Source organism: Patagioenas fasciata, chromosome 1 (assembly GCF_037038585.1).
Source record: "Patagioenas fasciata isolate bPatFas1 chromosome 1, bPatFas1.hap1, whole genome shotgun sequence".
NCBI classification, from domain to species: domain Eukaryota; kingdom Metazoa; phylum Chordata; class Aves; order Columbiformes; family Columbidae; genus Patagioenas; species Patagioenas fasciata.
This window is the reverse complement of record NC_092520.1, coordinates 55,594,685-55,614,337: the sequence shown is the minus strand read 5'-3', so window position 1 is coordinate 55,614,337 and position 19,653 is coordinate 55,594,685. Positions and strand designations below refer to the sequence as shown.

General features: G+C 39.3%; 1 protein-coding gene and 1 long non-coding RNA gene across 2 annotated transcripts in view; one reads left to right on the top strand and one right to left on the bottom strand.

Annotated features, from left to right (window-relative positions):
- Window positions 1–676: 676 nt before the first annotated feature.
- LOC139826987 (uncharacterized) lies at window positions 677–13,358 on the bottom strand. The gene is made up of 3 exons (XR_011737155.1): window positions 13,290–13,358; window positions 10,032–10,081; window positions 677–1,222 (listed from the first exon to the last, which is right to left on the bottom strand). It is a non-coding gene; the product is annotated as an uncharacterized lncRNA (long non-coding RNA).
- A 152-nt stretch (window positions 13,359–13,510) lies between these two features.
- Window positions 13,511–19,653, top strand: part of UGGT2 (UDP-glucose glycoprotein glucosyltransferase 2) — an 84,025-nt gene continuing 77,882 nt past the window's right edge. The window contains exons 1-2 of the mRNA XM_065833302.2: window positions 13,511–13,737; window positions 15,103–15,185. Coding sequence (XP_065689374.2) covers window positions 13,592–13,737; window positions 15,103–15,185 — 229 coding nt within the window. The 5' untranslated portion in view covers window positions 13,511–13,591. The remainder of the gene's footprint in view (window positions 13,738–15,102; window positions 15,186–19,653) is intronic.

Below are 19,653 nucleotides of genomic sequence, written 5' to 3'. Positions count from 1 at the left end.
GCCCAATCCCTCCATTCTCTGGCAGAAGGAAATGTGGGTCTGGTGTCAAACAGACCTCTTCAGTCTTCTTCCCATCATGACAAGATGTGTTCACCCACTCACTTTTACCCAAGCAGAAAGCAGCCCTTCTTTGTCTTGAAAAATCACCAAGTTCTTTTCCAGCAAGAGAAGCAGAGCATCCATACTCTCTACAGGGAGACCTGACTCTGTGTTCTTCTCTGCTCACCTGCTTTCAAAGTCCTTGTGCCTCCCAAGCCCGGACTTAATGATATTTTCTTTAAACCTCTCTCTTTTACTAGGTGTCAGGAAACCTACCCCAGAGAAACGTAAATATTTATAGATGTAAGATATAGAAGCATTTTGTTCTCATCTCCATCTATTCACTAGTTAACAAGCAAACATCAAAAAAAAAAAAGAAAAAGCAACATTAAACATAGCCTTGTTTCTGTTACAGAACAGCACTAGTAACACTTGTGTGGGTAAACTCATATTTGGAATAAAAGCAATGCTAAAGGATTTAGACTGAAGTATCCCATATAATGCTTTTGGTAAGATACAGAAATACTATTATAATTTGAGGTTTTCTCATAAATACAAGATTGTTGGCACCCTACCTTCATCTTCATGAAAGGGAGATCAAAGCTAAATTTGCTAAACAGAAAAATTGTGCATTTCAGTTAAATTTAAAATTCTTATTTATTTAAACTTGCGTAAGACAGTTACTGATTTGTGAAGACTGACAAGAAGTATTTTTTCCTGGATGGAAAGGATGTACAAGAGAAGAAAAATATTTATAATGAGGTTTAGATGAAAAAGTTGACTTCATAAAGCTCTCATTTTTCTTAAACTAGCAAAAAGTACTTGCAGGTCCACATGAAATAAGGTGCTTATGCAGCTTTCAAAGACAGACTTTTACTTAGCAATTTTGATATTTTTAATGATGGCTTGCAGACCATGCTTTATGTAGAGTCACAACCCAAAACACATCCAATCACCACCCAGTTCCTCCCAGTTGCACACAGGGTGTGCAGTTACACCCCAAGTTATACTTACTGTGGCCCTAGCTGGAAGAAGAGTTGGGGTCTCCAGACTGAACCCAAGTCCCACAATAGTCAGTAGAGGCTAAGTATCCCTGCGCAGAGACGTAGCACTTTCATTTGGTAGGATTTAATGTTCTCTTTATAAAGGTCCGCATTACTGTGCAAGGCCCTGTGGGATTAAGCTTTAATAAAAATCAGTTAAATTCGTTAGAAGTCAATGGCTGTAACACACTAGCAACAACAAAGTGATTATAAAGATCATTTTGAACATGGTCGTCTTTCCATTGATTTAATGAGAACACAACTGGGCTTGAAGTAAAGCCCTAAAAATTGCAAACACTGTTCAAATCCAACATTTCCCCTTCCAAATAGAGCTTACCTTTAAAACTCCAATGAGAGTTTAACTACAAAGAAAATCCAAAGTCAGTTGACAAGCTAGTTTTGAGATACTCTTACAAAATGAACGTAGTTTCTGTAGATTTCTGATTTTTAAAAATTACAAGACTCAGGATTCTCTTATTTCTAACACAATGATTCTACAAGATCCTGTGTTGTGAGCATATAGCCCAGAGTTCAAGTATTCACATAAAATAATCCTGAAATAACCTGTTCCTTGTAATAATCTCAGGCAGCACAACTTCACCTTGTAAAACACATGTGCCAGGTCTACTGTCATGTCTACCAGAGATGTGCTGACATGAAAACGTGGACACATTTTAATTAATTCTGACACATAATGCCCCTTCTCCAAGTCATTCTGAGGTAACAGACAACACATTTTCCAAGTTGCTAAAAATAAAAATTGTCACACTTACAATTTATTTTAAAGGTCAATACAATTTTTGCTAGTCTGAAGCAATGGGCATATGAAACACTCTTAGTGCCAACATCAAGGTTTGTAGAAAAAGCATGAGTAAGCAAATGATATTAAGAAGCAAAGGTGCAAAAGTATAATTTCATTTAGCAATTACCTGTCTGACAAGGTTAAAATCTAATAGATCTATTAATGTAAAACTAAAGTGACACCTACCTCACACTGGTTTCGTTAAATGATTTATCACTGCTTGCAGCCAGTTGAGATTTCCAATAAAACAATTTTTCAGTGTGCACCAAGTCCCAAGTGTCTCTCTTGTCACAAGGATAAAAATTGTTAAATTAATAAACTCATGCTAACTTCAGTCATCTCTCTGGGATTAATTTGTTCCAAAGCTCATAGTGTAAGTGTACCACATTTTTTGTCATATTAAATTTTAATATGTGCACTTACTGAACCTACTGTTTCAATGGCACACTGATCACTGTATTCTTCCTTTTAAAACAATTTATGCATTATACTGTCACCAGTCCATCTTCTTGCAAAGTTGCAATTCATTAGGACACTTGTTAATTTTCACTTTTCTTGCTTGCCATTCTTTTTCTGGATGTAATAACTTTCTTAAACCTAAGACCATTTTTATTTCCCTTGATCAGAATACAGACAATATAGAAGTAATGTTTTCAGTCAGTGTCTCATATGCGTCAGTCCACATGCAGTGGCTTCTGCAACTCATTCCTTACATATTGCTGCGTGTTTTCCTGAAAGTATCAGCTATATTCTGCTTTGACTATTCATAACTCCACCTGCATAAGACACTGACCTAGGACACTGGAACATCTTAAATCGCTTTCAGCATTCTATCAATTTCTCTGTTGTTTAAAACCATATAACCACTCATAGAGATACTACAATTCTGTATTTTGTCTTACTGTTGTTGGGAAGAGAGTTTCCTGGAAAAAAAGGACATTACTGAAAACTTTGAGCTATATTTTTAGATCAATGCCAAGACTACATACTTATAGGTGTATCTCCTTTCTACCACATAATTTGGTCATATTTCATTCTTGCACCATTGCAGTCAGTCCCTGCATTCCCTGTGTGTATCTGTGCCAGCAAAAGAACCACCACCTGGGATCATTCCTGGGCTGTGCAGCGTGGACATCTAGCAGAATAAATAATGAGAAAATGCTGTAACCAGGTTTTGGCATGTGCCGACCAGCACTCTACAAAACAACTCCTGGACATAGTCTGGGAGCCAAATCATTCCAGAAATCACTTCCAACCAGCAGTCAGTCACAGAGATTACAGCTTCAATGTAGGTCAGACCACATCATTCCATTTGGCCTCAATATCCAAGAAAGTCCCTGACATCACTGAACATTTGCAGTTTAACTTAAGGAGAAAAGAATAGTGTTCTCTCTTGCCTTTCGTACTGTAGCATAGCCAAGTTACATTACAAAACTCAGGCTGAAGTTACAGTATGTTAGCTAGCAAAGAAAATCTCTGGCATGTAGGGCCACATACATGGCTCACCAGAGTCCACTGCCTAGAGAACAGGGTGGCACTAGTAACAAGCAATGGCAAGCCTTGCTCGTGTCCAGCTATAAACAGAATTCCAAGGAAGACACAAGGCGTGACCAGTGGCTGCAAATTAGTCAAAAGAGCTTCTGTTGCCATTCAAAAAACATGTGCAGCTTCACAATATGGACAGGCAGAATTGGTGAGTGGGAAGATACTTTGAGTGGAGTTACAAATTGTCCAGTTATTGCAGGCTGCAATATCAAATTACTAGTGACAAATACTGGTCCTGCGCCAAAGAGAGAAGGTTTTTGGTAATTCCAAAGAAACTAGACATAGGGCCGTTTGTGCACACTCTCTACAACTGGAATCTGCGACATGAAGACACCCTGAGGAAAGCATTTAGCAGAACAGACACACTTGGTCTCCCATTTCTGTTCTGTGCATGGAAGACTTTAGACATACTTACACACATTCCTTCCAGCCTTCTGAATCCTGGAATATTTATGATGCAAACTCTGGAGTGTAGAGCAGCTTTTGTGGGCTTATTACAGTTAAAAGTCATGCCATCTGTACGGCATCCACATTTATTTTTCCAGATTCAGGTACATGCAAGAATGATACAGACTCAGTCACTGTTGATGACGTGCAGGATGCTACTGCATTTGCATAGGGTCTTCTGTTTTTCCCAGTAAAGAACAGTCAAACAGTACACAAGAAACTCTGTTGCTTAAAAATCAAGATGTCAAAGTCAATGCCCAAGTTCCCGGATTGCAACTTCCTCCAACAAACTGACTCTGATCATGTAGATCAACACAGGGAGAGATCTGTCTCTTCTGAAACTGGGACATGCTTCCTTCTGTCTAGCAAAAACTAACAGATATCCCTATCAGTTTTCCTTCCAAGACCCAAAAACTTATCACAGAATGTTAGGGATTGGAAGGGACCTCAAAAGATCATCCAGTCCAATTCCCCCACTGGAGCAGGAACACCTAGATGAGGTTACACAGGAATGTGTCCAGGTGGGTTTTGAATGCCTGTACAGACTCCACAGCTTCCCTGGGCAGCCTGTTCCAGTGTCTGTCACCCTCACTGACAAGAAGTTTCTTCTCATATTTAAGTGGAACCTCTTGTGTTCCAGTTTGAACCCACTGCCCCTTGTCTCATTATTGGTTGTCACTGAGAAGAGCCTGGCTCCATCCTCATGACACTCACCCTTCACATATTTGTAAACATTAATGAGGTCACCCCTCAGTTTCCTCTTCTCCAAGCTAAAGAGACCCAGCTCCCTTGGCCTTTCCTCATAAGGGAGATGTTCCACTCCATCATCTTCTTTGCCCTGCACTGGACTATCTCCAGCAGTTCCCTGTCCTTCTTGAACTGAGGGGCCCAGAACTGGACACAATATTCCAGGTGCGGTCTCACCAGGGCAGAGTAGAGGGGAAGGAGAACCTCTCTCAACCTACTAATCACCCCCCTTCTAATACACCCCAGGATGCCATTGGCCTTCCTGACCACATGGGCCCAGTGCTGGCTCATGGTCATCCTGTTGTCCACCAGGACCCCCAGGTCCCTTTCTCCTATACTGCCAACAGGTCATTCCCCAATTTATACTGGAACCTGGGGTTGTTCCTGCCCAGGTGCAAGGCTCTACATTTGCCCTTCTCATATAGTAACGCATAGCAGTTGCAAGACTGTGTAACACTGCCACCTGGTGATACATAACACAGCAATATTTTCTTCCTCCTACCATTGCACAAAAACCTTCTGCCTCTTTTCAGGTAATCTTAATCTGTACATCCCCATCAAGCATCACTTATCCCACCAGCAGTTTATCTCGAGCACATCTTCTTGTATCTAGGAGCTAAATTATTAAGGTTTTCAAAGTTGTTCAGGCCATATCTTGTCTTTTCCTTTAGGACAGACTTTTAGATGTGCTATGGATAGACACGGTTTAACTTGATCCAAATCCCCATCACAAATTCATACAAAGTCAAGGAACTTCAGTGTCTTCTGAGAAACAAATCTGAAGTAATATCATAAATGATCCACTAGCCCCCCTTCCTTTTTCTCTTCAGTTTTTCAGCCTTTTGGGGTGATGTGGAAGAAAAAAAGAAGTCAAAAAGACCCAATGGCAACAACAAAAAAAAAATCTTCCAAGAAGTTTCTCTCTCCAAAGTGGAAAAAATTATTTGTGTAGTATTTGATCTCGGGGTGTTTCATCTCTTTCACCTGATCTCTATGGGATACAGATGGAAAATGGAGAAAAGTGTTGCAAATGGTAGATCAGGCTCAACTTCTAGCACCCCTTTCTGGCTTTCACAGCCATCTGCAAATCTGAACCTTTCCTTTATAACTGACCTCCAACTCTTTACTGAAAAATCACAGCAAGCTCAGAACAATTATCGCTTTCTGGGTTGCCACTATTACTTACCAGACATTTCTTGGATTCATTTCAGCAAGACAACCTGGAAACTTTGAATTCAAGAACCACACTTTTTTAATGTGGTGCTACAGGAGGTTTTAGAACAATCCAGCTCCTTCTGAGAAGAATTCCAAGTCTAGTTTGGGGAGTTTTCTTAACTCCTTCTTATACACCTGTTCTATAAGCATCTAAAGGCATGTAATCAGCGAGTCTTCCCTAACATATAGCCATACAAAGATTTGGTGTTGTCCTTCTGTGTATTCATAAAATATATTAATAGTAATTTTTGTTCTCTAAATAATCCCACCAAGATGAGTGAAATATCCGTCCTGTCAACAGTTAGAAGTTCAGTTGGGCTTGTGGAAAAAGCTGAGAGCCATTCAGGTTTAATTATGAAGGGATGTAAGGTATTTCACAGCTGGCATGAAGTGGAGATACTACATTAGCCTCAAATCTGGCTGACCTACAAAAGTTACAGTGCAGAGAAGTTACTAGTACTGTGGATGCCAGGTTAGATAGTGAGTTTGAAGTCTTGGTTTGAGACATCTGCCTAGAGCACTAACTTATCTTATGATCTCAGATTAAAGTATGCTAGGAACTGTAATTACCATAAGAAATGGGAATTTCAACCCTATAACAGAAAATTGTGGTGGCAAACGTCAAGATACAAATAGTTCCCCTAACCCTCAGCAGAAGGAAAGATCTGTTGGCCTTGCAGTCAGTCTGTGACAGACCAATGACTAGGTAAGAAATAAGAGAGGGAAGAAAAATTGTTCAACACTGTGACAGGTTTGAGATGAATAAACTGTAAATTCAGAGGGAGAATTGAGGTGAAGATTGCTTGAGTGTTTGTTTGGATTAAGAATCAGCAAAAAATGAGAGGATAATTCTCCCACTGGCAAAAAAGGAGGTCAAAATACAGGTCGGTCAAAGCAGTTTGTTTGGACAAAGAGTCTAAGGGCACCTGAAGTTGAAGTGGTTTAGTGAAGAGAAGCACGTACTTACAAACTACCAACACTGTACATCATTTTGTGGCAAAAGGAAAGCTGAAATAGAGCAAGAATTGCATCAGTAAGAGAAGACAGAAATGGCCCACAGCTGTGTTGTCCCATTGTGGCTTGTAGGCCATTGATAGTAAGTAAAATATCAGAGTTTAATCTGTAAAACAATTACCAGCCCTGCATGCTCATCTGTGGCTATACATGCAAGCATAATTGGGAATTTAACAGCCATTTAAATGATTTTTAACTTATGCTTATGAAAACATAACAATTCATATGCTGTAAAGCCTTTTACTTCAAAACAGATGTTTTTAATATAATGATCACATCCCCCCTCCCAACTGCTAAGAAATAGTAGGATACAAGTTGCTCAGATATTGTATAATTGCATTCCTTTAATACAGTGTTTTGAGAATCCCAGGTTTATAGCAAAAACGCAGAGAAGATGGGAGCTTATGTTTTCTTTTGGAAGGACTTCTAGAAAGTCTTTTTTTGAAGAGTTTGCTGAGGCCTCTAGCAGGCAGGATCATCTCATTTTTCATTATTTGGAACCACAGAGTAGACCTATAATTTAATCTTAGTCCTTTCAGGAGGCCTAAGTGTACCACCCTAATATAATATAGTAAATTGTTTTATGATAACTGTCAAGAGATAGCAACCAAATTATAGTATGAAAGCAGTTTAACAAATGTGAGTAACTGGTACAGCCAGCATATTTCTGATTTAACTTCAGTTATTCTAGGAAGTAATGATGAAGGAATAATGGAAAACAGAAATAAGGCCAAGTTTTCCTGTCGGAAACCTAGCTTTATTGCAAACTAACAAATAAACAATTTTCACTTAGTTTAAGGTATTGGTTATATGTGATTACCATATATGTCTGTGTATAACCTGAGAAGTTAGCCAAATAGCTATCTAAATGCATGACCATTTTATTTTATTGGCAAAGATATTCAAAGGAGTGTGTATCAAGATAACATACATCTAGCATGAATCCTGCTGCCTTGTTTTCCATCCTGCATCCTCAGTGTCCCATAGCCCAGAACTGCACATTGCTGCAGCACTAGGGAGGGGTGAAAAAGCCTGCACCACACATCCTACCAGTTGTTCTTCCCTCACCACTGCCATAAGCCTGCACAGCTGGGAATCCTTCTATCAGGAGATACCACTAGCAGAAGCTAGCACATTAGGGGTTAACAATTTGCATTTCCTTAATAACACTTCATTTTTGCCCTCAAAGTTTATCTACATTAAAATATTCTAAATGTAGTGTGTTTCTGTAAGTCTAATTATATGCGGTATGTGAAAACATATTTGATAATCACGCCGCTAATTATGTGCAATCACTTCAATACACAGGTGCAAATCTCCAAAAATATGCATATTTGAATATCTTAATATACAGATACAAACTACAACTTCACAGTTACTAAGTGTTCAGTGACCTGTTATTTCTCCGGGACTGTAACTGCTTGGATTTAGGTGTGGCTAGCACCATCGGAACCAGAGAAACGTGCTACACTACTACAAACCTAATTTATATGCGTATCTTCCAGTGCTAAAAAACTGTAATTCCCTGACTTTTCCATGGTTTATGAACATTTTAAAGTACACATTTTATAATTTATTGGCAGATAAACCATACTGACTTCAGGGACATGGGAATCAATTTTTAATTTTCTTTTGGAAGCTTTAATTCTCACAATGTTCCTTTAGTACATATTTGCCTGGAATAACATATATATGCACATGTGAATGTGTCTTTTCCAGTTCGGATTAAACTTAAGGGACCTTCTTAATGGTTTAATAATAGAAGGTAATAAAAGACTTAAGCAATAAATCCATTTTCATTATATGTGTAATAGCTTGTGGCTGCACTTTTTGCTTCTTTTTCATTTATGCGTAACTGTTATTTTTTACATTGATTTTTAAAGCTGTCTGCACAATGGATTGTAATTAGCTTTTTGTATAAATCATAAAAATTGAAATTTTTATATACTTAGATTAACTGAAAAGGACATAAAATATTAATATGCATCATTCAAAAGTAATACTTCTATGTTCCCTCTGAAGATATTCACCATAAATTATTGTAAGGAATAGCTTTAGATGACTTGTCCATAAGTATTATTTTTCACATCTGGGGAGTGAGCTGAAATGAGCCCTGGCAGGTGAGAAACTTATCTGCTCGTTAGCTACTAACATTACCAAAATGACAGACGAATGAGAAGGGACATAGCAAAATCTAAAAAGTAGCACTGGAATTTTTTCCACTGGAAACAAACCCTTTTTTTTTTTTCCACACACTTAAGCAGCATGGTTTGATCTGGTTTGCATCAGCTACACAAAGCTTTAATTAAAATAAACTACACCTAAGAATCACAAAATAGCTGTTATGGAACATATGCCAGCCACCATAACAGGGCTCAATTCTAGGTTTCCACTGAATCAATAAGCCAAAAAGATACACTGTCCTATTGGCACAGCAGAGCAGTGGCATTGCTTATGAACTTGAGCTGGTGTATTCAAATGGAGCAACAGTCCCCATTATGGCCACATTTCACTTTTCTCCACCAAACAGCACAGACACGCCCAGAGATTTGTAAGAAGTGCATTGGCATGACTCAGGAAGTATATTCTTCACATTTCTGAGCTAGGTCATTTTAAGCAAGAAGCTGCAACTTCTATTCTTAGTTTGCAAAGCAAAATGTTGCTTCAGTTTCTTTTATTTAAAAAAAAAGTTGAAAAGATATGCATACTGGAAGAGAGCCACTTACTGTCACTGCAGCCACATGTGTAGGCAATAGCAAAGCAGCATAAATTCTGATTGCCACTGAGTTGTTGAAACCGAGCTTATGTTATTTCTGCATCAATTTTTCTTTCACTTGCTCGTCCCCGTAAATTAAAATGAAGAGCTAACAGGCTATAAAATATATTTTTGCATTGTTTATTACATTATACCACTACATTGAGGCATGCTAATCAAATAACTCACATTTGTCTTTATTTTCAATTGAATGGACAAAAAGCAATGCAGTATGGCATCCTTAATCTGTTCAGGGAAACACCTCAATTGCCTGACGTAAGAGTGACACCAACAGTTTCTGAAGAAATCAGCCTCCAATCTCACAGCAAGATAAAAAGATGCTAGCAGTTACTGCACAGGAGACTGTCAATTAATAACCAGATAACAGGTAAATCTTTTGACTGGTTTTTGACATTTACATTACCTCCAAGTTAGGGAGAAAGGGGGCCTTCCAGCTTGAAAATTGTCTTCAATCTGTTAAAAAATAAAGTTTTATTTTCAGTTAACTGAATACACTGATGAAGCTCAACTTATTTGCACTTACTGTTTCTATTAAATAGACATAGCTCACTGTGACTTACACTGTAAAACATTTGCATCTTACTGAGAAGTGTTCATTAATCATTTCTTCTATTCACACTGAAACAGTTATGATAATCAATTCTTATTTGCACAGCTGTGGTATGAATAATTTTAAAATTTTGCCCTAATTGTTTTTCTGTTCTGCTGAAAAATGGTTTCAAAGAACTACAGGGTTTTCTCACTAATCTATGGCATGCACATACAAGAATAGCCAAGTGTTATTCGGAATACTTAATTACATAAAATTCTGTTGTAGAAATGAAGATTAAGTATGCTCTCCATCTTCTTGGTCTGCACACTTCTTAAAAGATTAAAATATGCTTTTGTTCAAATATAAAGAAATAGATTTTGTAAAAGTGTGTATTGGCTCTTTGCAGCTATACTGTAGCTAAGGTACCAAAGCAAAGGGAAGATGGAAAGACATGCAAAATGTTTTATAAGGAAGACAACGTTCTGTTATAGCACTGCATTTCTTTTTGAGGAGCAACCAGAAGTGCATCTTAAGCAACAAATCAGGTTGCTCAGAGGGGTTGTGCAGGTGCCAGTCTTGGATTTTTCAAGACCTGACTGGACCTCAGAACTGACCCTGCTCTGAGCAGGAGGTTGGACTACAGATGTCCTGAGGTCCCTTCCAACTTCATTTAGCCTGTCTATGATCCTAAAATTTAGGCATCTAATAAAACAATAATCCTAAATGGAAGAGAAACATCTCGGCAGAGACATTCTTTTTCTCTAATAGAGATCTCTGAATTTAAGCACAAAGGATCTTCCCTCAGAAGAAAAACTGGACCAAGTATTTTCTGTAGTTGACCACAGACTAATCATCTCACCATTGATTCAGACCTATCACTTTATCTTGCCACTGAATTTAAAGCTAGCTGTATTTGCATAGCCAGTGCCAACAAATTTTATTTATCTTTTGGATGGTAAATCATACATTGTCACAACTCAAGATGAAACAAGTACAAGCTATTCACATTTAAGCAACAATAGGAGCTTCTTCAATATCAATATAAAACAAAATGTACCAGCAACTTCATATAGAAAAGCAATTGATAGATTAGGGTAAGGTAGATGCATCAATCATCACAAATACATAGCGTTGTACAGAGTTACAAAAAATGCTTGGTAACTCTATATACATGGGGAACACGCTTACTAAATTTCAGTTTGGCTGAAGAAACAGCAAAAAACAACTTGTTAGTAACTCCTTTAACCATAGAAGGATTGTTGGGTTTGGGGCTTTTTTTGATAGATGGTCAACATAAAACAGCTATAGCCTATTCAGTGCAGAACAAGTGTAGCCTGAGTTCTACTAAGTCTACCAAACGCGTTTTGAAATTTGCTAGGGAGCGGTGGAAGAGTCTTCTATCAGTTTATCACATGTGTTTTTACCTTCTATGGATGCAAGAGTTTGGCTACATACATGGGTTATTAGCACAGAAACACAGGGGCTCAATCTTAGTCAACCATACAGTGGTCTGCCCATGCCATCCCTACTAGCAGCAGCAGCAGCTTCTGAATCATCAATATGAAAGGAAGCTGCTTATACAGTATCTCCCAGCCTTTCTCCACATAAAAAATGCTGAATTTTGTTCTTTCTGATGGCCTTACACATGAAGAAGATAAATACTCCTGTGGTTTTCATAATTTCTACAGAGGTATATGAAGGCTGCGCTATCAGTCTCAGGCAGGGTTAACTTATATCAACTGATGTACACTAAAGTTGGCATCACTGATATATCACATGAAAACTATCTGAGGTCTTATAACACCACAAGTTTGTGAGAGTAAGTCCAAAAAAGATCAAACACAAAGGCCTCAGACCAAAATTACATACAAACAACACTCAGGGACATCGTTATCATATTTTCAGATGATAAATGTAAAGCAGCATGTTAAGTACAGACATTTTCTTTTGGCAGAGTTTCTGCACCACAGTTTGAGAATGCCTGTCAAATAGATTCCTTTTGCTTGTACATATGGTTTTATATTGACCAGCCCTGAGCACTGACAAACCAAACTACGCAATCCACAGCCTTGCCCCTATACTAGGGCCTTAACTGTCTCCTGCCATCCACACAGTAACTTTAAACAGTCAGGAGATGATCGTGAGCAAAATAAATTAAGGTGCATGCAGGCTGAAACATTCCAGGTTTCAACTTCAAGTTCCATGAGTCACATTATAGAAAAGGAAATATCCACTGTTTATAATACAGCTATAGAATTCTTCCTCCAATAAACAACTACTCAGAGCTGCCCTGTATTCACATCCCACAGTACTGCTTCAGAAGCACCCACACCACCCTCTTTTAGCTCTGCTATACAACTGGGAGAAAAAAACAAAAACAAACAAAAAAAAAACAACAAACCACAACAACAACAACAGCATAACAGCTGTGTTGAGGAAGGGGAATGAACTGCCAAGATTTCAAAAACACATGAAAAAATAAATTAGAGACCACAAGACTTAAAATTTTAAGGTAAGTTAGGAGGAAGGTATAGGCATGGTTCCAGTGAAACGTATATTGAGAAAAAAAAAACCAACAAGAAACAGAACACATCTCAAAATAGAAACTGACTTAGAAAACTTCCAGTTTGAGAGGGAAGGGGGAATTGAATACTCCCACCTTCCAGCAGGCACTATATTTTAACATATGTACTCGGTACGATGCTTCTCACACTTAGCAAGATCATAGCTACTGTTTTGAGCCCGGTGAAGGCCGAGGGAGAACTACCATTTAGGAGCAAGCACGGGAAGATGCACTGGTGGGTTTGGGGTGGCCTAGGAAAGCAGCTGCCGTCCCGGCTGCGAGACAGCACCGTCCTGTCTCCCCTCAGCTGCCGGCAGCCGCGGGAACCGGCCAGGCACACCGAGCGGAGCGCACCGCCCTGAGGTAACGGCACAACCCCACAACTGGCACCTGAACACACCCAACGTGTAACTCGCGTTTACAAAACAACTTGAAAATCAAGAGGAGGGGGAAAAAAAAAAAAAAAAAAACAAAAACACAAAAAAAACCAAACAAAACACACCAACAAACAACGAAATGCCGCCAAGCGAACTGCCCTCCTCCAGCACAGTGGGGACAAGACCCACCTCAGGAAGGCGGCGCTAACGCCACTCCTGCGCTTGCGCGGGGAGGCGCGGCGCCGTCTCCGCTCCACCCCTAGCGCCGCGTGTCAACACGCGAGCCGAGAGAGCCCCCGCTATTTATTCGGCGTCAGGTCCTGATTGGTCTCCGGGCTGACCAATAGTCTAAGAGCGAAGGCGCAGTACAGCCAATAGGAGTAAGGCAGAAGCTAATCTGGGCGGGGTTGCGGAGTGCATGCCGTGGTCTAGGGAGCCGTGCGGGGCGGGCGCTGCTGCCCCTGGTGCCCCTTACCGCCCCTCGCCTCCTCATGGCGGGTTGGCCGCTGCTGCCGCCCCTTCTCGTTCTCCTGTGTGCTCAGCCGTGCTCGGGCGGTGGGGCTCCCGCCTCCTCTCAGGCCGTGACGGCCCGGCTGGCGGCGAAGTGGCCGGCGACCCCGCTGCTGCTGGAGGCGAGGTGCGTGCAGCCGCCTCCTTCTTCCCCGGCTGCCGGGCGGGGCGAGGGGGGCAGCGGCGGTGCCTCCCCGGGCTGTCCTCTGGGGGGAAGGGGCGCCTCGCTAAGGGTGTAGGAGGAGGGAGGGGCCCCGTTCTTCTCTCCGCTAAGGGAACAGGGGGGCTGACTAAGGGGCGGCAGCGTCTCTATCTCCTTTTCCTTCTTCAGAGGGTGCGTCAAAGTGCTCCTGCGGTACAAGGCTTTGTTGTTGCCTCACTTTGTAAAACGCTCTGCACAGTACTGATAGGCTTTTTTTCACGTTTTGGCCATGTTATTTAAGTTGCTTTGTGTTTAACGTACTCAGGCGTTTTGGAGGTTAGGTTGAGGAGGTGCAATGGGTCAGTCTACACAGTTCTCCAATTCCACTGAGAAACAGTCTCTTTTCCATTAGCTTACTTTTCACTCATGAATTAAATTATGGATAAAGGTATTAATGAAGATGTGAAGCTGTAGGAGTAAAATGCCTTTCTTTTTTTTTCTCTAAATTTACCATTAACTTTTGATCATAATTTCAAAGTACGAAGTAACTGTTTTCTAGTATTACATGTTTGTGGCTCCCCTGCCAGTTTGTTTGGTTTAAAAATATTTGTTTTGTTTTTGAACTTATTTGCTGCCGTTTGGAGAACTCCCATGAAAGGGAGAATTGCAAACTCCTGTAATCAAAGGAGTGGCAGACTTCCAAAGTAAAGATTAGAAAACAATACACTCATGCTAGCAAGTAGATTTTTTGGCAGACATAAGGCAGTGGGTGGAAAGCCATTGATGTTCCCTTAAAAAAACCCACTAGTGTTAGCAGTAAATAGAAGAATGGTGTCTGGAATAAAGCAAACCTTACTTTTATGCTTTGTAAAGATTAACCTATCTTTGAAAGTATTCCAAAGATTGGGGACCTTCCTTGTGTAGCAAAGTAGACATTGTTATTGATGGAAGTCTGTAATTTAATTAAAAACTATAACCTGTCAGAGTGTATGGTTCTTATTTGTATATTTAGCAACTACTAAATAAAATTCATGTGCCGAATTGATTTTACTTATAACTGTATATGTGGAAGAATAGAGCAAAAAACCTGTTTATTTCTGTATTAGAGAACAGTCTTGCTTTACAGCTCTGATTGTCCAGTTCAGATTGGTAGGTTTTTATTGAAAATTTTTTTTAACCAAAATATACCACTGTTCAATGTTTTATGCTACATACATGTCAGACGGTCATTGAATACTTAACCCTTCATTGTTACTGGATATTTTTTATTTTAAACGACTGATGATTTTTACTGTTGTACATCTTTGGACGAAGTCAACCCATGGACAATTCATTTTTATTTTTAAACAGTGAATTTATTGCAGAAGATGGTAATGAGAAGTTTTGGCAGTTCTTGGAAACTGTACGAGAATTAACAGTTTATAAGCAAGGAGGTAAGTTAAAAAAAACATGCTAGTTTTAATATATTATCTTGCACTGCATTTAACTTTTAAACATCAAGCTAACACATTAACAATCTTCAGTCAGGTAAAACCTAGCTGTTCCACTATTGCTTATGAGGTGGTTTTATTTCAGACATTTGTAACGTATTTTCCCCTGAGAACTCTACCTGTAGAGGAGTTCTAAAACAAGGAAGATGAGATGGACTGAATTATTGTTACAGTATGGAGCAGAAGTGTAGAGATTAAAGATACCTACCTTCTTACGTGACTCATCAAATGCTTATAGACTATTCAGACTCCATGTTCTGTGTAAGATGGATGTTTCTAGGGGAGAGAATCCCACAAATAACTAAAATGAGAATACTAGCCAGAGGAAAAAATTAAAATAATTACAAAAAAAAAAGGTTTAATACTTGTAGATGGCATAGGCTGTTTTCTAGCAGCAGTATTGATGTTTTAGAAAAGATGGTTATCACTGTCAAAATAGGATTAAAAAAACGCCTGCATGATTGAACAGAAGAATATGAAATTGTTAAAAGTTTGGCGAGAAGAACAAAGCATAAAATCTATGCTCTGAAGATACCTAGGAGAGTATTTTACTAGAAACAATCATGGTAATTAAAAATTTGAAAACCTATCAGGCTTTACAACAGGCTGGTCAGTATTAGACCTACTTGGTAGGTCAGTAGATTAACAAGGTAAAGAAAAACGTCAAGGTATGGCTATTTCATTTTGTTCTTCAGAATACTACAGCTCTGTAGGCGTGAGTGTGAGGACATAACACTGCCACTAGAAGAGACTTTAGGTAAATCGAATGTTACATTAATACTCAGAAGTTAAGTTCTAGAAAGTTTATGCAGGAAATGGCAGTGACATGACAGAAACGAATCCTTGTTACACGAAAAATGCTGTATATGGGAGGAAGAAGTTAAGGTACAACATGCTTCAACAATTCTGACAGGCTGAATACAAGTCAAAAAGAGATGGTGATGTCCATGTGGGTGGGTCAGTGAGAATGTAATTTGGATGCTCAGCAATGCCCAAAGCAGCTGATAGACTAAAAAAAATCACTAGGAAATTAACAGAGACCTGCATGTGAAACAACATTTTGCTGCTTACGATTACATGATGCATTTTCGTGTTGTGTAAAGCATGACGTTCTACTTTACTGTCTCCCTGCATTTTCCTCTTAATTTCTTTAGAAATGATTTAGTAGAAGCAGAAGATGTACACAGAACTATTATAGTTGTGGGTTATCAACTGGAGAGGTTAAAAAAAAATTGCTGGGAGCTGATGAGAACTGGAGGTGGTCTGACATCAGACATTGTGCTGGTTGGACTGAAAATGAGTTAATTTTCTTCATGCAGTTAGAAACCTTTCATTTTCATAGCTAGTACAGTCATTTTTTGGACTTAGTTTGAGATCAAGAAGATAACACCCCGGGACGAAGTTAATGTTTTTAATTGCTCTGGACTGAGAGCCAAGGATGTTCTGAGTGCTCTGCCCACAGGTGTGAGGCAGCTGGGCAGAGCTTGACTGACATCCAGACTGATCAATAAGAGTATTCCATCCCATTGGTGTCGTGCATCATATTTCAGGAGGGTCAGGATCTTCTGGTGCTCTCTCTCTTCACTCTCAGACATCTGTTGGGGGGAGTTATGTTTGGGACTTTCCTTAGTTGGGCCTTTCACCATCCTGCCATTTTGCAGAGGCCTCTAGGCCTTTCTGCCTTTTTGTCTCTTTTCTCCCCAAGATCGGCTTTGGGACCAGGTACCGCTGTCTGGAACTGGCTGGAAGGAGTTTGTGAGGAATTGCATTGAGTATCTTTTATATTCTTTCTCTCTGTATATACATTTACTGGTAGTGTATTAGTATTTTGTTATTTTATTAAATCGTGTTTATCTCAATCCAAGTTTCTCCCTTTCAATTCTCTTCCCTTTTTTTGGGGGGGGTTGAGGGGGTGGAGTAGGGAGAGAGCGAGCAGCTACTGTGGTTCTATTGCTAGCTGGTGTTGAACCATTTACAAATGTATAAACAAAATTAGAATCTCTGAGAACAGTACGCCCAGGTGGTGAATGCTGCTCAGAGTCACTCTGTCCTTGAGGACATGGAAAATGGAAGTAGGTGCAGGATTTGACCTGTGATCAGCTGCTTTTTGCATTTGTTTAGGCAGATACTGTTGACGAATGCTGTTTAAGGTGTTTGTCAATGCACAGGACAGTTGAGTGAGTTACACCCTCCACAAGGTTGTGGATGACACAGAACTGGGAAGAGAAGCTGAGAAGCTGGAGATGAGGGCTGCCGTTAGAGGGCCCTTGGCAGGCTGGATTGATAGGCCAACAGATATGTTGGGAAGTTCATCAAAGGCGTTTTAGGGACTCCCACAAATGGGCTGGGATAATGTCAGCAACAGTGCAACCTGGGTACTGGCTGGCAAGGAAGTGTTTTTTTGGAAATGGACCTGAGGATTCTCATCAACGCTTAATTCCTGTGGTTGTGAAGGCTAAGTACATGCTAGGCTGCATGAGCAAGAGTGTAGCCAACAGGTCACATATTGTTAAATATTCAGCCTTAGCAAATAAGGTCTACTAATGGTCTATTTAGCTATATGTAGCAATTTAAGGAATTTGGTAGGAACAATGTATGTGGAATTTGCTAAAGCATTTAGTCTGGTGATGTATTTGGTTGTGTTAACGTTTTCTTTAATGACCTCTGCTAGCTATACAGGCAGTGGTCTAGATATGAGTAGCTGTGCTGCAAAAATTTCATGTTAGAAACAGCACAGTTACAGAATGCTGAAAACTACTTTTTAAACAGGCTGCTGCTTTTGTATCTCAAAAGGTTAATGTAGGAACACAGAGTAAAGGTAAGTAGCCAGTTCCCTGCCAATTAATTATAACTTGAGTGTTTACTGTCTTCACAAGTGGTTCAGTTTATATATTGAATTTTTGGCAGCCTCTTGAATACATATTTAAAAAGCCACACACAAACATATTAATAGGGAAACTATTTTCTCTGAAAAAAGTGTAACAGTATATTGCATATAAACAGCAATCATGCAGATTATTTGCTGTAGTTTAGAAGACTACATATTATCACAACTAAATAAGGTATTTTTTACATACATACCAACTTTAAAAATTCCAGAAGAACCAGTTTCACAAGCATAGCACTTCTATAATAATCATGAAAAAAACTAAGCATTATCTCTCTACTGGCATCTTGTTTGAATATCATAAGGATTTGACTGGGCAGTGATTGCTCGAACCACTGTTACCTGGGATCTTGAATTCCCTAGCTGATCTGTAGATACATATATACACATCTATGCACGTGGAAACAATCCCCATACACCTGTCCCTCAAAATAATGATCCCAGTACCCTGTGCTCTTCTGACTAATTATGTCCCTCACATTTATTCTCCTTGCCTCCTCTGCCTCAGTATTTCTAATTCTCCTGTGGGCCACTGATGTACGTTCAGATGAATTTTGTGCTGCATGTGCATGGGATCTGAGGACCTGTGATGTAGACCTTTACTTACCATTTGTGACTATCCTGGTTATCTCCCTTTAATTATTTTTAATCTTTCTGTGATGTGAGATACTGCTGTCAATTGTGAATAGTAGATGCTGATGCTTAAATATGAGTTTGCTGAGCTCTCTGTTCAGTTCTTATTATAGTCAGTCTCATTGATTTGGCTACAGGAGCTGGGAAAGCTATTCAGGTGACAAATTTAGGTATCTTTAGAGAGAAGTAAATAGCTTTTCAGGTTTTGTTGGCTGAGAGGCTGTCACTCTCTTGGCTAGAATGGAAGTTTACAGATATATACCTTATACACATGCTTCCAGATGTCTGAAATCTGGAACTGGACCCTTGTAATATTTCACTTTTGAAATTTTTTAAATCAACTTTGTTAATGAATTTAATGGCAATATGCTATCACACAGCATTTTATGATCAGAAACATCTGTTTCTCTGTGATTACCTGTAACATCCTAAAAAATTTATTATGACTTCTACTTCGTGGCACAGAGTACAGTGTTAAAATGTGTCTGGAGGGCAAGTAGTTATCAAGCTTAAAGGAGAAAATACTATGTGAAAATAATTTCAAAATTAGAACCATAGTTCTGTATGTAATAGACTTTTAAAAATGCTTTTGAGTTTGGTGGATCATTTAACATTTGACGTGGATTAATTCATCTTGCTGCAGCTTAAAGTACAGTTGTAGTCTGAATGAAGCCAACAGTGTTAATACGTTGAATAGTAGGAGTGGATGCATGATTTCATAAGTGTAACCTTGTGAATATGTTGTACAATAATTTTTGAAGACATATGACAAGTTATCTCTTTTTTCTTTCACTTTACTCATTATCATTGTCTCAGTCATCTTCCACAGCAAAAATGTCAGCTGTTTCACAGACAGCAGTGAAAGCACAGCTGGAATTTTTAAGTCAAAGA